At 42.7% G+C, this 19,476-nt stretch overlaps 1 protein-coding gene across 5 annotated transcripts in view; it reads left to right on the forward strand.

The window, feature by feature from the left end:
• Fmn1 (formin 1) overlaps nucleotides 1-19,476 on the forward strand; it is a 361,689-nt gene that overhangs the window by 94,505 nt on the left and 247,708 nt on the right. For 3 of the 5 annotated variants that reach the window (XM_021231093.2, XM_040746011.1, XM_013122492.3), the window contains 2 exons: nucleotides 2,636-2,811; nucleotides 17,465-17,582. The exons of 1 other annotated variant lie outside the window; for it this stretch is intronic. In XM_021231093.2, the coding sequence (XP_021086752.1) occupies nucleotides 2,636-2,811; nucleotides 17,465-17,582 (294 nt within the window). Of the gene's footprint in view, nucleotides 1-2,635; nucleotides 2,812-12,287; nucleotides 16,071-17,464; nucleotides 17,583-19,476 lie in introns of those variants that run through there. One more of the 5 variants, XM_005064771.4, reaches the window with a different exon arrangement.

The following is a 19,476-nucleotide window of genomic DNA, read 5'->3' on the forward strand; positions in this document are numbered from 1 at the left end:
ATCATGTTTTCTCCATAGGTTATTGTCTGGTTAGACACTAGGTATCAGAAATTGGATCTTTAAAATGAAAATCAAAGCCAACCAGTGGTGGTGTACATCTTTAATCTCAGCGCTTGGGAGGCAGAGGCAGGTGAATCTCTGTGAGTCTGAGGCTAGCCTGATCTACACAATGAGTTTCAGGACAGTCAAAGGTACACAGAGAAACCTGTCTTAAAAATATAGGAAACAAGCAAAAATGAACTGCAGAATTAAGTTAATTTTCACTACTTCTGCTTAAGATTTCTCATGTTTTTCCTCTGTATAAAGAGTGAATTGAATTTCATGCCTCACCATATTATTGTGGTGTTGACTAGACACTGCAGGTGTGTGAGTGTTTGCATGTGTGTGAACATATACATACACACATGTGTTTTATCTAGGAACACAAGCCTTTGCTGTTGTGTAAATTTATTACTCTTTCATGCCACTATTCATACTGTAATAATAAGCTTAGTCTTACCAGACAATATGCTCTGATAACATGACTGTCTTACCTGGGGTGCTGTGATATATATTGTGTGTTATATAGTTATATTAATTCACGTAAACTTCATCCCAAACCAGTATCAACTCCATAGCCAAAGTACATAGTGTAGGAACCTAAGTCAGGGGTCTGGTAAGTAATTATAGACCTGAGAAGTGAGACAGTGTGGTGCGAACACTCCATAGGTTTACAAGGGTCTGGTGCAAGCACTCCATAGGCTTACAAAGTTATGGTGCGAACACTCCATAGGTTTACAAGGGTCTGGTGCAAGCTCCATAGGTATCCTCCTTGCTTAACAACAGGGGCAGGATGTTCTGGGAGGAAGGATGCGCCATCCCCCAGCCCATGGAGCCACATAAGCTTCAGGTCTCCTGGGTTGCATGTGGAGGTGCTCTGCAGTTCTTTTAGGCACTGGGCTTTCCCCCCTGCTCCTTGAGAACAGGCATCAGGGACACCCCAATACATGACTCCCTAAGTAAAACTGAGGTGATTCCCTGGCTAGTTCCTCTGCAGACATCAGGTATCAAGGGCCTCAAGTGAACAGAGGCTCATTTTGCGAGACTGTGTCCTTGTGAAGGAGGTACCTGAGTTCACTTTCCAAACAGACACCCCACATTTGCAGAGATGGCAGTGAACTCCCGATGTCCCAGTCTCTCTCTCTCTCTTTGGACAGCCTTCAGCGGCCAACTGTAGAAACATTGTGACCTTCATCATTTTCACTTGGAAGTGTGATTAAAACTCAATGAACCGAACTGAACAAGCAAACAAAAATCAAAACCTTAAGTGTTCTCAGCTTCTCTGGCTCTTAAAATGCTACTCTCATATAAGAGAAGCATGCTGCCTGGCAACTCTTTGTGTACTGAGTTATTCTCAGCTCGGGTTACTTGGGAGTCAGGTTTTCAGCATGGCAGAGGCTGTCAGCTGGCGTTGGATCACTGCCAGAGCTCCTCTCTTACAGGGATTATGTATAATAAACACCCTATCACATATCCAGTGATTCTTCTTGCAAAAAGACACCGAGCCTAAGTCTTTAACATCCACCTGGTTGTTCCAGGTTTTGCTGAGGTTGCTTACCAGGAATTTGATGCAGACGAGGAATGTGAGTGCCTCGAGAGGCTTGTCTGTTGTTGATACAATCTAGTCGTTTCCACACTGATTCCAGTAGAGCACTGATGGTTTACAACCTATTTTGCTCAGCAGATGTTTCAATGGATCCCATGACCAAATAAGTTTGGGGAACTCCCATTTGATGGGTTTAGGAGACCTCAAGTTCTTCAGTAAGCTGACATAAACTCTGACACACCAAGTGCTAGAGCATGTAGCTTTTCTGACCGTGACATCCTTTTAGCACAGAGCATGTGTTGTCATCTTAAGAATATGAGGCAGCGGCCATGTATATAGATAGCTTCTAAGAGCATAGCCTCTGCTGTTCACCGGAGTGACTTCCAACCATGGCGTTCTCCTTTACTGATCTTAGAAACTGGAAACTGTAGCTTACCTTCTCTGTGCTCTAGTTTCCCCCTTAAAATGGGAACACTGGTATTTCCCAACTCTAGGTTATGCTAAAATTTGACATAGTTTAGGTGAGAGTAAGTTAGCTGAATGTTCTGGAGATGACAAACAACAGTCCCAAGTGGGTTACTCATGCAGCATTCCCTCGCCATCAAACTGACACACGCCAGTATGCACAGTGCATAACGATTCTGTCCTTAGAAATAAGGCTCAGCTGTGGGCCCAGAAGAAGAGTTAGTCAGCCATTGGGCTTGGGTGTGACACCATAGACTGTTAGAGCTGAGAGTTCACACCTCTATTCCCCTGCCCTCCTCTGATTCTATAGTGAGTAAACACAAACTGCAGGACCTGGGTGGGCAAGCGGGACTCGGGAGAAGAGGGAAGAACTAGAAGACAACCCTTTAGTGGTGAGGGCATATGCTTGAAGACCCCAAAAGAGTAACTGGGAGAAGTCCCTTTCATGACAGCAAACTCTAAAACTGTAAACTGGAAAGTGAAGTCAGAGTATGGAGACTGCCTTGTAGAATTCTTAAACTTGCTGTCTCCATTGCATTTCACCTGCCTGTGGTGTCACTGACGCTCTTCCCCGTGTTCACATAGGTATCACCTCTGAAGGCATTCCCTGTGACAGCTTCAGTGAGCAGACAACTAAAGACCTTCTGAATAAGGATGGAGGTGCTTGGGTCCTGGGCTACAGAGCGGGGCCACCTTGTCCATATCTGCTCCAGGAAGAAAGAGAGAAGTCAAGTAGAAGCGAATTGTACTTGGATCTCAATGTAAGTGGAAATCTTCGTGCTTAGCCTGTGGCTCTTTGTGGATAGCAGAGGCTCATTTCATACGTACTCGGTGTACATTGCATCTGTGAAGTTGTCGAAGCTATATTCTGTGTGGGGAGCATTGCATGAAAGAAATCAGTGGGCTGCAGCAAACCAAGGTGATCCAAAAGCTGTGCCCTAGAAGGTGACTGGGTCAAGAGCTTCTTTCCAGGCTACTCTGTCTCATTAGCTCTGGTGCCTAAACCTCCCTGAGGGAAGAAACCCATTTGCTGCTAGTCACTTAATATCATTGTACTAAAAGTTTACGAATAACACATGCTAGCTGACAGACACACTCTGCGTTTTCCAGTGAAACCCAAGTCACCTGTCTTCATTGCACATCTATAAACCTTTCTTTCTCCACAGCTGCTCAAATAACAGCTCAACAAGTTGTTGGGAAATCTGCCAGACACAGGATGCCCCATTTAAAAACGTAGGCTTCTCCTTTCTCATTCTTGCGCACATTCACGGACACAGAAGCTTTGACTCCCCAGTACAAAGTGCTGGGCAGCCTCTGCCACTGCCAGGGTTAGATGCCTGATGGGGTTGAGCAAACCGGTCCTTCCATTTCTCACTGCCTCTTTCCCCAGTTTCCTGTGGCTTTTTTTTTCTTTTCCTTTATTTTGATTCCTACTGACAATCTCTTGTTCTCTGCTTCATTATATTCTGATCTGAAACTACGTGTGTGGTGAGTGTAGGTTAGGCCTATGATCATCTAGATAACATTGTGGATTTTCCTAGGGGTGTGTCAGATCTGCCATCTTTAGATGGGTGGTAACCATTGAATAGAACTTTTATTCTATAACCACACAGTAATAGTTACTGTGCTCATTTCAGAAAAATATTTGACATTAAAATAGAAAAATATTTTCATAAAAAGAGGTTTGAGGGTTTGGAGAACTGTCTCAGTGGTTAAGAGTTAAGAGTACTCAGAGCATCTAACGTTCTTCTGGCATGCAAGCAACTCTCTCTCTCTCTCTCTCTCTCTCTCTCTCTCTCTCTCTCTCTCTCACGCACGTGCGTGCGCACATGTGTGTGGAGGGGGAGGGAGGAAGAGAAACAGAATTTGGAATAAAGTTGAAAGGGAACAGATTGACAGTTGATGCAGAGATTGCTTGGGCTCCTTGCAGAGTCAAAAGCTGGGATGCACTCAGCTTTAAGTGCAACAGCGACATCTATTGGCAAGTTATTTTAATCTGCATGGGATACAAACTGTAGGCTGCAAACCCCAGGCAGCCTGGAGGATAACAGTGCCCAAATGGAATTTAAAAGTCTGTTTCTTTTTCCTTTTATGATTCTAGTTTTGTTTTGTTAGAAATATGATAAACTGTGTGATCCTGGTTTTCTGTCTTCTATTCAAATGAAATTATGTCATTGCTTAATTTATTACAATTACAGGAATCATACATAGTCCTTGAAAATTATTTGAAACCTCAGCACAAGGACAGCACTGAAACATTAATAAATTTTCTTTTATTTTTCACTGCTCATGACTTGTTTTCAATGAGGATTCGTTTCTACAACCTTCTTTCTTTATGTCTTACCCATGCTGTTGTAAATCCTTAAGAGGTATCATTTAAGTGTTATATCAAGGGTGTGCCTGAGTTTAATCATTTTCTCATTATCGAGTGATGAATTTGCTTTGAGTTTTGGAATTGTATTTGTTTGTGCCCCTCAACATTTAGGAATCATTCCTTATGGTAAATTTCTATTTCCAACAAGTGTTCTGGGGCTTTTGATAGGTATCACTACCTGAAAAGGAAGCCCTTTTCCTGAAAATAAATACTAAAATATATTTAAATATATTTACATATTACCTATATGGGTATGTATAAAAATAAAACATACTTACATGCCTCTTGATTTTCCATTATTTATAACTTTTTTAAAAATGAGAGTAGTTTCTTAAGGTTATTCAGGTCAGCAGTTCCTACCCTCTGGCTCTGGATTTCCTCTCTTCCTCTTAGGTTCTTCTCCCTTCTTCAGTCAGTGTGGCTTGAATCTTACAGGTTTGATGTTGTTATTCCAAGTGAGACTTCCACTTGAAACATTCGCCTATTTAGAAACTGTGTGCATCCTGTTAGTAACCAGTGCTCCAGAGATCTTTCTTGACTGGGGGATGCTGAGGTTTAGATACTGTGTAACTCAGCTTTCCATAAAGATACCTGACATAAATCAAGCTTATGTCCCGCTATTGTTTCAGAGATGCCAGTCTGTGGTCATCGGGCTCCATCACTTCAGGTGTGTGATAAGGTAGACTGTTATGGCAGGGGATACCTGGCAGGAGTCAGCAGCCATAGGGAGGTAGAGATGGAGGCATGCAGGCTCAGTGTGTTAGTCAGGGTTCCTATCGCTGTGATGAAACATCATGACCCAAGGCAACTTGAGGAGGAGGAAGAGGAGGAGGAGGAGGAGAAGGAGGAGAAGGAGGAGGAGGAGGAGGAAAGGGTTTATTTCACTCCCAGTTCCATGTAACAGTTCATCATCAAAAGCAGTGAGGGCAAGAATTCAGAGAAGGAACCTGGAGGCAGGACCTGATGCAGAAGCCAAGGAGAGGTATTGTGTACAAGCTTGCTTCCCATGACTTGCTCAGCCTGCCTTCTTATAGAATCCAGGACCACCAGCCCAAGGATGGCACTACCCATAATGGTCTGGATTCTCTCCTCCAATCACTAATTAAGAAAATGCCCTATAGGCTTGCCTACAGTCAGATCTTATAGAGACATTTTCTCAGTTGAGGTTCCCTCCTTTCTAATGAGTCTAACTTGTGTCAAGTTGACATAAAACTAGGCAGTACACGTGGGGACAAGATATCCTGAGGCATACCCACAGTGACCAACTTCCTCTAACTAGGCCTCAACTCCTTTAAGTTTCTACCAGTACACAACAGCCCATTAAGCTGCCCATTAACTTTTGAACAGATCAATCCATTGATGAAATTGATACAGTCACCTCCCCAAGTCCCCTCTGAGCACTGATTCATAAGGGACCAAGGCTTCAACTCATGAGCTTTGGGAGGGACATTTCAGATCCAAGTCATCACAAAACCTGGAGACAGGAAGGAATATATTACTAGACAATAGTTTGATCAACATTATACATTAGACATTAAACCATCACTGTTCTGCTTTCTAATTTAAACATGATTTCTAGTGTCACCATGGAACTGGGAGTTTCTTAAGCCTTTCCCTATGGCCATGCTGACTCTCAATTGAATACAAGGATAGCAATGGGAACATTTAATAACTGTTGGGAATTTAGCATCCATAAATTATAGTTGATCCTGGTATTAGTCTGGGTTGCTAGAGTTCCTCCATTCAGTTGTATATTCATTATTTAGTCACGAGAAGATCTAGGATGCCAAGTGTCTTAATTTCCTTTCTATTGCTGTGATAAAATACCATGACCAAAAGCATCTTGGGGAGAAAGGAGTTATATTTTGGCTTTCAAACTGTCCCTTGCAGAGGGAAGTCAGAGCAGAAACTCAAGGAACCTGGAGGTAGAACTTAAGTTGAGGCCATGAAGCTTCTTATTTGCTTCTTCCACCTACTTTCTTATTAGCACCTGTCCAGGGTAACAAAACCCACAGTGGGCTGGGTTCTTCCTTGCCAATCATTAATTAAGAAAATACCCCACAGGATTTTCTACAGGGCCTCTGATGGAGGCATTTTTTCAGTTGAGGTTTGTCTTAGTTAGGGTTACTATTGCTATGATAAAATATAATAACCCTGGCAACTCTTATTAAGGAAAACACTTGATTGGGCCTTGCTTACAGTTTGAGAGGTTTAGTCCATTGTCAGCATGGCCAGAAGCATAGTGGTATGCAGACTGGCATGGTCCTGGACAAGGAGCTGAGAGTTCTACATCAAGATTCACAGGCAGCAGGAAGAGAAAAAGCCGCTAGGCCTGGTTGGGCTTCTGAAACTCAAAAGCCCATACCCAGTGACAAACTTACTCCAACAAGGCCACACCTCCTAATCCCATCAAACATCAGCACTTCCTGGTGACCAGGTATTCAAATTTATGAGCCTGTTGGAGTCATTCTTATTCAAACTACCAAAAGGTTTCTCTTCTCAGATGACTCCAGTAGCTAACACAGTAAGGAAATGCAGAACAGCATTAAATTACCAAACTAAAGGTATTCAAACAAAGGTTTTGTTTTGCTTTCTAAAAGCTGATCTCTTAGGCTTACCTTTCAATGTTTCCATGGAAAAGAGAACTGCTACATTGTAGCAAAAAACAAACAAACAAAAACAAAGAAAGAAACTACTACTATAAAATAGGAAACATTTATAATTAGATGGATCCAGTGCAAATCCTGGTTTTGCTATTCCTTGGGTATCTAATCTCAGACTTGACCTAATTTCTTTGAAAAACCCTATAATATCTATAACAGTGCTCACTAGAATGACTGTTTGGCACATGGGGCTATTTAAGTAAACTACGATGAAGTTCTATTCAAAACTTCATTTCTTAGTTACTGGTCATTTTTTAGTTGCTTAGAGACCACCTGAGTGGGGCTACTGTTGACTTTCAGAGGGCAAGAGATAGAATGTTTCCTTTATTGTACACACTTGCATTGAACAGAGCTAGTAAACAAATGAGGTTAAAGAAACCTTTTTCATAGCTCTGTGGGTCAAATTTCGGCATAAGAAAAATTACATAAAGAACTCACCATGCATACTGCTTACTGCTTACTTTGGACAGAGTGACATTCAGAAATTCTGGCTATCTCCAAGAAGACTTTGCAAGATCATTGCAAGGCTGGTGAGGTTTACCACAGCTAGCATACCTATCTCCAACCAGAATTTGTGCTCTAACTTCCCTCAGTGCTAGACTATTATTGGGGTGTGAAAGCCAAACTATAAAGCCCTTTCCCCCTAAGATGCGTTTGGCCATGGTATTTTATCACAACAATAGAAAGGAAAGTAAGACACTTAGCATCCTAGATCTTCTAATAACTAAACTCTGGTGTCTTCTCTTTTATGCATGCTTCTCTCATTTATCTGTCTTTTCCTCTTTGTGATGCTGAGGATTTAATCTAGAGCCTTGACAAGTTACACATGCATTCTACAACTGAACTAATTGGTTTGTTATTTGAGATCGGGGCTCAGTATGCAGCTCAGTCTTGCTTTGAACTCACTGTGTAGCCCAGACTGGTCTCAAACTTTCTTTCTATTGCCTCCCCTCTAGGTGCTGGGACTATAGATACATGCCACCACAGCTAGCATACCCATCTCCGTTTTGTTTTAGATATATCTCCACCTTCCCTAGCCTTTTCTATGTACTACTTTAACTTTAAAAACTTATAAAAGGATTTGGGGAAATTAGTTTTAGAATTGAACTGATTTTCAGGATAACTAGATAATTATGAAAAGAAATAAGACAAAAATTGCAAGTTATTTCTCATATGCAGAATCTAGATTTTTAAAAAAATGTTAAATGTTTCTATCAATGTTATATACAGCAGAAGCATGGGGCAGGTGACTCTTTTGGAGAGTGGGAGGAGATGAGACAAATATGAAGAAAGTACAGTGATATACATGAATATAAATGTCCTAATGAGACCCATAATTGTATATGCTACCTAAATAATATGAGAACTAAGGAAGGAAATAAACAGATGCCTAGTCATAGCAGCAGAGAGCAGTCTGGTGTTGCTGTTTGGGAAGGAGGAGAAACAAGTCACATTAGGCAAAAGTAGTTTATTAAATTACAAACCTTCTTAGTAATTTTTACCAGAAGCAACTTTGGAATGGTTTCTCCACAGACTCCATGCCTTGTATCATAGTTTCTCTATGGCACAACAGACTTTCTCTTGGCTTTGGAAAACTACAAGATCCTTCAGAAACATGGCCCCAAAATTCTGTACCTTAATGGCTGTCCCTCCCACCAGCCACACAAGCAGAGTTGCAGATTTTCTCTTTCCATTATTTTATTTGTCATTAATAGTGAGTTGCCTTCCCAGAAGATACTTGACATTGACTCAAAGAATCCAGTCTTAGAAATATTTGACAGTAAGAACCGTACCAGCTTGACCTTACTTTTCACAGTGTAAATGAAACAGCCCCTTTGAAATCTAATGAATTGACATAAAGACAAAAAAAGGGGAGTGGAGTATAAGAGCTCTCATAGTGAGGATGGGAAATTACAGATGTGAGTCTGTCCTTGAGGGTTGCTATCTGTGCTTCAGCAGACATTGAGGAAAAATGGAAAGATGCTCCAAGTCTACAGATTCCCGGCCCCATCCCCCTGTCCTGAAATGGTTGAATTGGTTTGAAAATCAGCTTGGACCAAGAAATTAATGAAGAATAGAGAACTTAGTGACTTTCTGTAGAGTCAGCTAAGAAAATCTGTACTTAATCACTCTCCAAAGGTGAAGGAGGTAGAAAATCCAACCCTGAAAGTACTGGCCCTGAAACACTCAAAGGAATGCCCTGAAAAAATTGGCTTTGGAATCCAGAAGAATATAAATGAAACAGTGATTTAGGAGACTGTTAGTCTCTCTTTCCAAATGCATTGATAATGGAAACTTGGGAGGGAGCAACTCCCTGCTTGGACTGTCAGTTCATTAGTAAATATTTGTTTCCCATTGAAAAAACAAAGGAAAAGCAGCCTGTTAGATATGGGCTGACGTCACTAAAAAGGTTGTTTCTTTCCCATGAAAGCCTGAAGTATTCATGAAGTGCTATGACCAGGCATGGAGGGGAACAGCAAACACATACATTTGTTTGTGTAATCCCCTCATCACCATGAGATAGTACAGTAGTGAGAAGTTTCTGTCCTGCCCAGTCCCCACAGCTGTTTCATCCCAAATAAATACACAGAGACTTACGTTAATTGTTACATAAACTGTTTGGCCTGTGGCTCAGGATTATTATTGGCCAGCTCTCTCTTAATTATTAGCCCATTTCTATTAATCTGTTTATCTGTGCATGGTCTTGGCTTACCAGTTATGCCCAGGTCTCTTGCTTGCTCTCAGCTACATGGCATCTCCCTGATTCCAACTACTACCTTTCTTTGTCCCTATTTGTACTTCCTGTCTGGCTAAATCCTGCCTGTCCATTGGCCAAAACAGCTTTATTCATCAAACAATAAGAGAAACATATATTCACAGCATACAGAAGGACATCCCCCATCATAGTACTGTCATTCTCCAGGTGACAAATGTCACTTGTCTAGAAAAAGACATAGGTGCTAAGCTTGGATGGACCCTAGGAACAGTAACTGTGCTCCTAACTGCACACAGCCCTTGTTCAAGGAAAGATCATGCACACTCTGCTGTCTTCCAGTTTCACAGCACAGCCAGTTTCACTGGTCTCCTTTCAGATTCTTTCATGTTGTCCATGTGTCACCATTTCCATGGTGGAACCAGTCTTAGAAATATTTTACACTGCTCAGCAGTTAAAGGCCTTAATCACTGGGACTTGTCCTTACAATGTGCACATGTGGCCTGGTTTTGCTTTTGTTTGTTTGTTTGTTGTTCTGTCAGGACAGGGTTTCTCTGTGTTGCCCTGGCTGTCCTGGAACTCTGTAAACCAGGCTAATCTCAAACTCAGAGATCCAATTAAAGGCATGCACCACCATAGCCTGGATATATGGCCTGCTTTTTGTTAAACTGATTAACAGAAATAGTTTATAGCTATTATTGGAGATGGTATAAGTTATTTGGGGTGGGAGTGCAGATGCTACAAGCCTAGGGGAAGCCTAAGAAGTCTAAGGATTAATTTACATTAGTGTGAGCTCTCAACTTTAGTTCACATTACTTTGGATTAAGTAGAAGTAAGGTGTTAGAAGATGTGGGGAGTGAAGGGTAAGATCTGGCCTAGCAATGGGCAGTGTGCTGCAGGACTGGTAGGATGTGCTGTTGTTAGTGCTTGGCCAGTGGCAGCTGTTTGACTCCTCGATTTCAGATGTTTTCATCTTTAAAATGAAGTCAAGATGCTTGACTTGTAATTTTCCAAGGTTCACTTCAGTCTCAGATACACACATATCCTTCCATAATCCTATGATCCTTTTAGATGAAACTTCATAATTTTTGATGTCATATTTCCTCTACTTTCCCGATATTACATCAGGTTTCATTTGGGGAACAAAAAGATACTCCCTGGACTCAATACAGCCCATCCTTACCCATTATTTTATTTTCATTCATTGTGATACAGGAGATAGATAGCTCTCTGTACATTGTAATGGAAAGGGACTCATCACAAACAGTGCTAAGTTGCTCACATAAGTAACAGTGAAAACAGAGGTTGAAATTAAAAGGAAGATTAAATGTTAACATGGTAAAGATGAAGAAGGCATCTAATAGTTGGGTAGGAGATAACCAGGTTACACAAAAAAGAAGAAGAGGAAGGACAGAGCTCTGGGCCACTGACAGCAGGCTAGCAGGCACCCTCTGAGGCTCTTGAGGAATGACTACAAAGAGTATTATCCTTTTTGTAAATTCTTGCTCCTAGTATACCTGATTGTGACAGACCAACAGTTAGGAATGATAGCATCAAACTAGAAGGTTCCTGCTAGACCATGTCAGACCACTCTATTTAAGGAGTTAAAAATGAGGTAACCAAGAAAGACTGCAGCTACATCTTAGTGACTAGGATGGAGTTAGCTCTTTGCCATGGTAAAGCTACAAGTTGGTCATGTAAATAAGAGAACAAAGAAAGTCTACTGTAATTGACAGTAATGAGACATTTACAAAGTTTGCAGGTAGTAATGTTGGTCAAATGACTAACAGCTAGCAGAAGGTCAAGGTCAAAGCTGGAGTCCAGGATGGACAGAGGGAGTTGTCATCTTCCCCGACAGTAGGCAGCCCATCAACACTATGTGCTCATTTTCCTGGTTGGTCCATAGGTACAGGCATAGTGAGTCTAGGCCCCCCATTGGCTTAGGCCTTGAAAACACAGAAAATTAATCATCCTCTATCCAGTTTCTGTCATGGCCTTACAAATCTTCTAGACAAGGAAAATTCAATGGCATTTTCCTCTCTTAGAAACTCCTCTGCTGGAAGGTTCTCTAATTTTTCCTCATTTCTGATTTTTTTGTAATAATTTTCCAAAATAAATAATTTAATTTTAGATGATGTAATTATTTAAGTTATACAATTATTAAACATTCAAATAAATAACTGCATAAATGATTTGCTCTAAAGTTCCAGCAGTGTATAAGCACAGTTATTCTGTCAATAAGTTTTTGTTGAGCCTGTCTCTGTGTCATCCCAAAGGAGAAGTGTATCTCAGATCTAGGGCAGGAAGCCCACTTCTGAGTTCTAGCGGGTGGTTAAGAGTGTGTCCTAGGCCCTGCTCCAAAGGATATGACATACTCTGAAGATCCCCCATGGAAGACCTCACCCTCCTTGAGGAGCAGAAAGGGTATGGGATAGGGAGTCAGTGGAGGGCAGGGGAGGAGGGGAGGGAGAGGGAACTGAGATTGACATGTAAAACAATCTTGTTTCTAATTTGAAGGAAAAAAAAAAGAGTGTGTCCTAGAGCCAAATTCTGGTTCCATTGTTCATTGATCCTATAAACATGAGTTACTTAATCTTTTTGTATCCATTTCCTAGCAGAGAAACAGAATAAATTCCAAGCTATAGCACCTATCTATAATGAGTTAGTATTTGCAAAGCATTTAAGACATGCTTGGGCATATCGTAGATGCTCAATTCTAGATATTTGTGTCTTCATTCACACCCACTACCCTGTGAAACTCTACTCAATTTCCTCTCTTCACTTTGATTTCTGAATCTAAAATAAGTCTAATAAAGCTTTACTACCTAGATTGGAGGGATGCCAATCCAGTGATCTCTGGATCCATTTCCTATGAAACTGTAATGGCACCTGTGGATAATGAGGACATGCTGAAATCCTATACATCTGCCTAGTACTACGGTGTAGAGAAACTAGTCACCCCTTCCAGCTTGTGTTTTTGCCCAAGTCTGTAGAGGTGCCTGAAATCTTACTTTGGAAATCAGTCCTAAATTATAGCAAATGAAACATCCTCAGAGAGAAGGAAAACATCAAGTATGCAGAACTAGAATCTCTTCCCCTTGTCCTGTGTATGTAGTTTATGAAATTGGTGCGATGATACCTTCTTTCCACAATCTCAAAGAAGTCAGATTTTTATCAATGGGTATTTCCTCTAGAGCGGAATCTTTTTCAGAATGGCACCATCAGATCTCTCTCTCTCCTTTTTTCCTTTTTTTTTTTCTTTTACCCTGCCCTGATGTTTACTTTGTTTTGTTTAAATATGTTGTTTTGCTCTGCTGGAGATTGAGCCCAAAGCCTTGAACATGCTAGGTACACATTCTGCTACATTCCTACCTTTTCAATTTAGGTCAGTTAATAATTCCAAAATGTCAGAGTCAGAGTCATCCAGAATGGATGCATTTAGCCACAGAAACCAATTAGGGTTTGTTCTTTTCTATAAGGTTTAGTGGAGTATACAGCTTCTTTGTGTTTTCCTTTTTTGCAATCATTCATCGCTAAAAATGAATTATTGCAATCAAAATTCCTCAGATCTTTGGGTTTAACAGGATGATGTCCCAAGTGGTCACTAGGCAGTATGATCGCCTTGCCCTGTCTCCTAAGATTTCTAGGTCTGCCACATATAATCAGAACAGTGTTTTATCCAGTCCGTGCTGGGTTTCTTTGGTTTTGCTTTTTTGCACAAAATGAGCAATGGAGACCAAATTGATAGGTATTTTAGACCTTTAAAGAAATATCGATCCTTGGGAATCTTTGGTGAATGACTTTAACCAAGAAGGAACATTGTGTGCCAAAATCGTGCCATGTTCGGCCCATTTATTTGGTTGCAATACCAAAGCAGAAAGGAGTCACTACTCCTGATTAGAAAGAGACCTGAGGTTGGCCCATAACTCAGACAGTAATCATTGGCACACGGCTGGGGCTGTTTATTTTGCTGCCCTACAGTAGGTGGACTCCGGGTGTGGTGGGTGTGCTAGCTAAGTACCTGTTTGCAGAACACCCAGGCAGGGCAGAGCTAAAACAGCAGTAATCTGAAACCAGTCTAGTTGGTTTTCCTCCGTAGCAGTCAGAGAAAATCTGCATTCCAGATGAAACCTGCCGGCTGGCTGAAGGAAAGCATTTGAAAACAAAAGGCATTCCAAGGGTAGTAAATTAACTGCTCTAAGAGTTCTGGGCACTTTGAGAGGATCTTTTTCTTTACTTCCTGTCTTTGATTAGGGGTTTGCAGGAGGCTGTTGATGTGGGCGAAATGCTGGGTTTGGGGCCTGGCTGGCCAGGCCTCTGATTAAGATCTGGGTGGAAAAAAAAGGGCTCACTTCACAAGTCCTTGGGTCATTTTCTGCTGATTCACTTTGGAATCTCTTGGGCTGCACCAGGCGGTGGTTCAAGGCTGTCAGCACATTTAGGAACCTCAACTTGCTCACCAATGAGGAAGTTGAATGTTACCAGGAGAATCGTAGGCACGGGGCGGAGCTCCTCCTGAAGTCCAGGGCTGGGATTACGGGACAGACTGACTTTGGCTGCGACAAAAAGCCTTTTGTCCAGGGAGTAAATACGGAAGTCCAGAAGAGCAGCCTGCCTGCCCATGTGTAGTAAGGTGTGCGGCCTCAGCTGCTTTGGGGCATAGAGTTGCCCAGACTTAACAAGTTGCCCTGGGCACGCCGGCATCGAACAAACCGGAAGGGAGGGCTCTGTGACCTGAAAGAGACCAAGTGTGTTTTCTGAGCTGCTGGAAGCCTGGCTCTCTCCCCGGTCCTGTGGCTCCCTGTCCTGTAAGTCAAGAGCAGATGGAGCGGATAAACTGAGCCGAGCAGGGCAGGTAACACAAGGAAGAACTTCTGTCAAGGGCACCGCAGGGACATGGAGGAGGTTGGAAACTCTCTCAACAGCAGAGATGTGCTGGAACCAGACAAACCCGAAGCCGGACTTGAGATGGCTCAGTCGATCCTGAGTAAATTCTCTATGAAATCCCTGTTTGGATTTACAAGTAAATTGGACTCCTTGGATCCTGAAGAAGATGCTGTGCTGAAGGCATTTCGTAGTTTAGAGGTGAATCCTGCTCCTGAGAGAGACCATCCCAGCGAAGGCTCAGATCAGCCCCAGGCAGAGGCTCCAATTCCACCTGGTGCAGAACATGATGGGGAGTCTGCAAGGGCGGAGACAGGTTCGGAGGGAAGTCAGGGGAAAGACATAGAGGACGCTTCTTCCCCTGGTCAAGAGCTGCTTCCACCTGCCACCGTGAGAGTGGATAGTGAGGATGTCATCTGGGTCCATGGGACCCTGGTTCACACCACCAGTGATTCCGACTCTGAAGACGGAGGCCAAGAGGCAGAAGGAGGAAGCGGCCTCGATAGCCGGGAGTCCACCACTGTTGTTTTATCTGAACCATATCAAGAGCCCAAAGAAAGACCGGGAGATTCGGGAGAAAATAAAGACACCGGGGAAACTGATGATGCACAACTCTGTGGTGATTCTCAGAGAACTTTACCTGAGACAAGTAGCACACTGGACCCTGGCGGTGATGGTAGCCATCCGGCAGAGCACGGCCACGGGCAGGGCCAGGCTGAAGGAGAAACGTTCCAAATCCCACCTGCAGCAACAGACCAGACTGTTGGTGCCACTGAGAGTACTGTTTCTAAAAGACAGAGAGAAGCTCCTGGAGAGAAGTCCTTCCAGCTTCCAGCTTTCTTTAGTGGGCTCCGTGTGCTGAAGAAGGGGGCTACAACAGAGGCGGGGGAGACCATCACTGAAATCAAACCCAAGGACGGGGACTTGGCTTTGCTCAAGTTGACCCAGCCTGTTCATAAGTCTCTGGCGCAGGGAGGCCCGCAGACAGTGAAGGGCCAGGGTAGAGCAACTGATCCGAAGGCCACTCCTACTCTCCTGGAGCAGCTTTCTCAGCTACTCAACATTGACATGCCAAGAACTGAACTGAAGGAAGCCGACCCCGACTTCCGTGGGGCAGACGAGATGGGCTACAGTACTGACCAGGAGAGCCAGAAGAGTTCTGGAGATGCCCAAGCCCAGGGTGGCCAGGTGAAGTCAAAGCCACCAGAGACTGCCCTGGAGGCCTTTAAGGCCTTATTCATCCGTCCCCCTAAAAAGGGGACCACAGCTGACACCTCTGAGCTGGAAGCCCTCAAGCGAAAGATGAGGCATGAGAAGGAATCACTGCGCGCTGTGTTCGAAAGGTCCAAGTCAAGGCCAGCAGACAGCCCCTCTGACCCCAAAAGCGTATGTAGAATTGGGTTCTACATTTTGACATAAAATATAATGCTGTAATTTTTTTCTTTTCAGGTTTCTTGTAAAAAATGAATACTAGTGGCCTGTCATTATTAGTATTTTACTTCCTTTGGCTAAAAAAATTAGTAATAATGATATTAAATTCATCTTGCAAAAGAGTATGAAGCTTTTTCTCTAACGTAATTGTTACCTGTGTGAGGATGTGTTGGAAGGAAGGGAAAAATGTGCACCCTGAGTTTAAACAACAATGGCCATTGTGCTTCTAGAACATTAGCAACATGGGGAAGTGATACTACATATGAGTGCAAGTCTAGCCCAGATTTATAGGGATTTCCTCACCATTCAGCTATACTGCTCTGAACACAGGCTATCCTCTGAGAATGTGCCAGTTAGCAAAACGTGTGCTTATGATATAACTGAAATATTCTGTGTTGTTTGTTTCCTGGCTGAGTATTGAATTTAGAATGAGAACTCATTTTTAATCCCAACTCTGTCATTTATGGCGAGGTGACCCTGATAATCTCTGAGCCTGCCTCCCCATATATGAAAAGAGGAACTTAGCCCTAACCCTAATGGAAAAAAGAAATGAAATCAGAGCACAGGAAAGTTTAGCTAATACAAGATGTAATTGTTCAAAGAAAGTTAATTTATAATGGCCAGGGAGGGTTTGGCATTCAAAGTTCATGGGAACAACGGATAGAGTTTCTTGTTAAACATCAAGTCAATATAGGATCATCATATCTGCTCGTATATTTAATTACAATGAAAAATTAAAATCTCCAGAAAAATTGTCATAGGTTGTAGTTAAATCTAAACACACTATAGCATTATAGTTGAAAATTCAACTCCTATTTAAAAAAAAAACCTTGCACTTGCTTTTATTTTGTAATAGAAAGAATTAAAATTAGTGTGGATTGCTTAGAGACGTGTGTCTTCAATTATTGCTAATGCTCATGGAAAATGCAAACTTAGTCCTTATTGTAAATAGTATGGGGCTGTTTGGAGTCCATTTGTAAATATTTCTATAAATGTGCCAGAAGTTAATGCATTTGTTTTTGTTTCTGCAATTCAAAAATTACTTGCACCCTTTAAAAAGCTGAATAACAAGCATAATGCATAAAGGGTTGCATGGCAGGTAGCCTTGAGGGTTTTTGCTTGTTTGTTTTTTGTTTTGTTTTGCTTGCTTTAGTTTTTATCCCAACTGACCCTTTACCCTTCTGGATAGAGGTTCCTACTGTACTAAGATGCCTCAGTTTACAAGTACTGAGAGAACCTGCAGCTGGATGTTAAATCGATATTAGGATTAGTGCTAGGATGTGTGTTTCCAAGAATCAATTGGCTCTGGCCATATTTCACTTAAATTATCCTTTGCGTGTTTTGCACAGCCTGACCAGAGCCCCACAGAGCAGGACGACAGGACTCCTGGCAGACTCCAAGCTGTCTGGCCACCCCCAAAGACAAAGGACACAGAAGAAAAAGTGGGACTGAAGTATACTGAAGCAGGTAACGCGAAAGGAAGCTGGCACCCAGGAATGAGCCTCTTCCTGCAATGGCTTTTAGTGCAAGTCCAGAGAACCCCGAATGGGGTGGGGGGAAGGGGCTGGTTTCATTATACATTACAATGCAGAAGGCTTCTTCTGTTTTTGCTCCTGGTATTAAAGCACAGCACTCCGCACATTTACTGCAAGTGAACCTCTCAGGAATGAACGGTGACTGCAGTGGAATGAATGAGAGGGGGCATGCGTGTCAAGTAGGGGAGCCTTTGGGAAGCAAGATGGAGCAGGTAGATTACAGATTCCTCTGGAAGCTGGCGGTTGAGGCACATATAATGTTTGTGAGAGCTAGCAGCATCGGTAGAAGAGGCAAGCATGATTCTCTAGGACTGTAATCTGATGTCCTGTTTGTCTCTGAGTAATGTTTCCCAGATAAAGGAACCTTGTGCGACTGAACATACAGATGCCATATCAGTTACTTGCTCACTTTGTGAGACAAAGCTTCATTTAATGCATGTCCAATTTTAAAGTAATCTAACTCGCTGGAAAACTTCCCAGGAACTCAACGTGAATCTATTTAAATGGAATAGGACTCTAGATATTTTACTCTTTAAGTGAAAGCTTCACATGAAAATTAAAAAAATCATGTAGAACTAGACATGGATATATTTTAATTGTGTGTGTGTATGTGTGTGTGTGTGTGTGTGTGTGTGTGAGAGAGAGAGAGAGAGAGAGAGAGAGAGAGAGAAAGGTGGGGGGAAGGAGACTGGTTTTTATGGAAACCTCTATTGTATGGGAATCAAGATTTACTAGACTCAGGCTGGGCATTGGTGGCACACGCCTTTAATCCCAGCACTTGGGAGGCAGAGGCAGGTGGATCTCTGTGAGTTCGAGGCCAGCCTGGTCTACAAGAGCTAGTTCCAAAACAGCCTCCAAAACAATACAGAGAAACCCTGTCTTGAAAAACAAAACAACAAACAAACAAAAAAGATTTACTAGACTCAGTACTGGTTAAGTGAAGTTTATTTGGGGAGAGTGTATTTACACAAGAAACCAGAGACTGCGGCCGGTTCCAGCTCCAAGGATTCACCCAGGCTGCCCTCTGTGACCAGACCGAAAGCAAGAGAGAGTGCTGGGGTCCAGGACGCCAGACATAGTCCTGCCTCCCTCACAATCCACACCTGTGACCACGAGACGGGCATGGTCAGTGCTAAGGCGAGGGCGGGGTGGATATCTCCCTACAGACCTTTACTTTCTGTTTATCTGACATACCTAGGGACTGTCACTGCAAAATATGGTGACATTGCCTTTATTTTACTTAAATTAGAGGACTACCTAGAAACTGGCAGGTGCTAGAAGAGGCTTTCTGAGAAACCAACCACCTCTGGTCTTTGCTGAGGAGTCTCTTAACTAGAGTCATGTGGTAGGAAGAGAAAGGAAAGCTGAAGTCTGTCGAGCACCTGGACACGCTGTTGCACAAACACCACTGTCTACTATTCCAGCCCTGATCTTTAATCAGGGGGAAAGTTCTCCTGTAGAAAAGAATCATGTACAATCTTTTGCCTGTTTGAGCCCAAGGACTTTGCATTTTCCATTTTCCGCCCTCCTTGTGGGACGGGACACTCTTCATTGCTAAATCACATGACTTCCTCACTTTTGTGTCTGTTCCCGTTTCACCCACATGTTAGCAGTTCTTTGCAGTGAGTCTTCAGGAGGTGAGGGAGAGCCCTTTCTTTTCCCTCTTTTTTTTTTTTTTTTTTTTCCGAGACAGGGTTTCTCTGTGTTGTTTTGGAGGCCTTCCTGGAACTGGCTCTGCAGACCAGGCTGGCCTTGAACTCACAGAGATCTTGCCTGCCTCTGCCTCCCGAGTCCTGGGATTAAAGGTGTGCACCACCACCAACGCC

Source organism: Mesocricetus auratus, unplaced genomic scaffold (assembly GCF_017639785.1).
Source record: "Mesocricetus auratus isolate SY011 unplaced genomic scaffold, BCM_Maur_2.0 Super-Scaffold_100004, whole genome shotgun sequence".
Classification (NCBI taxonomy): Eukaryota; Metazoa; Chordata; class Mammalia; order Rodentia; family Cricetidae; genus Mesocricetus; species Mesocricetus auratus.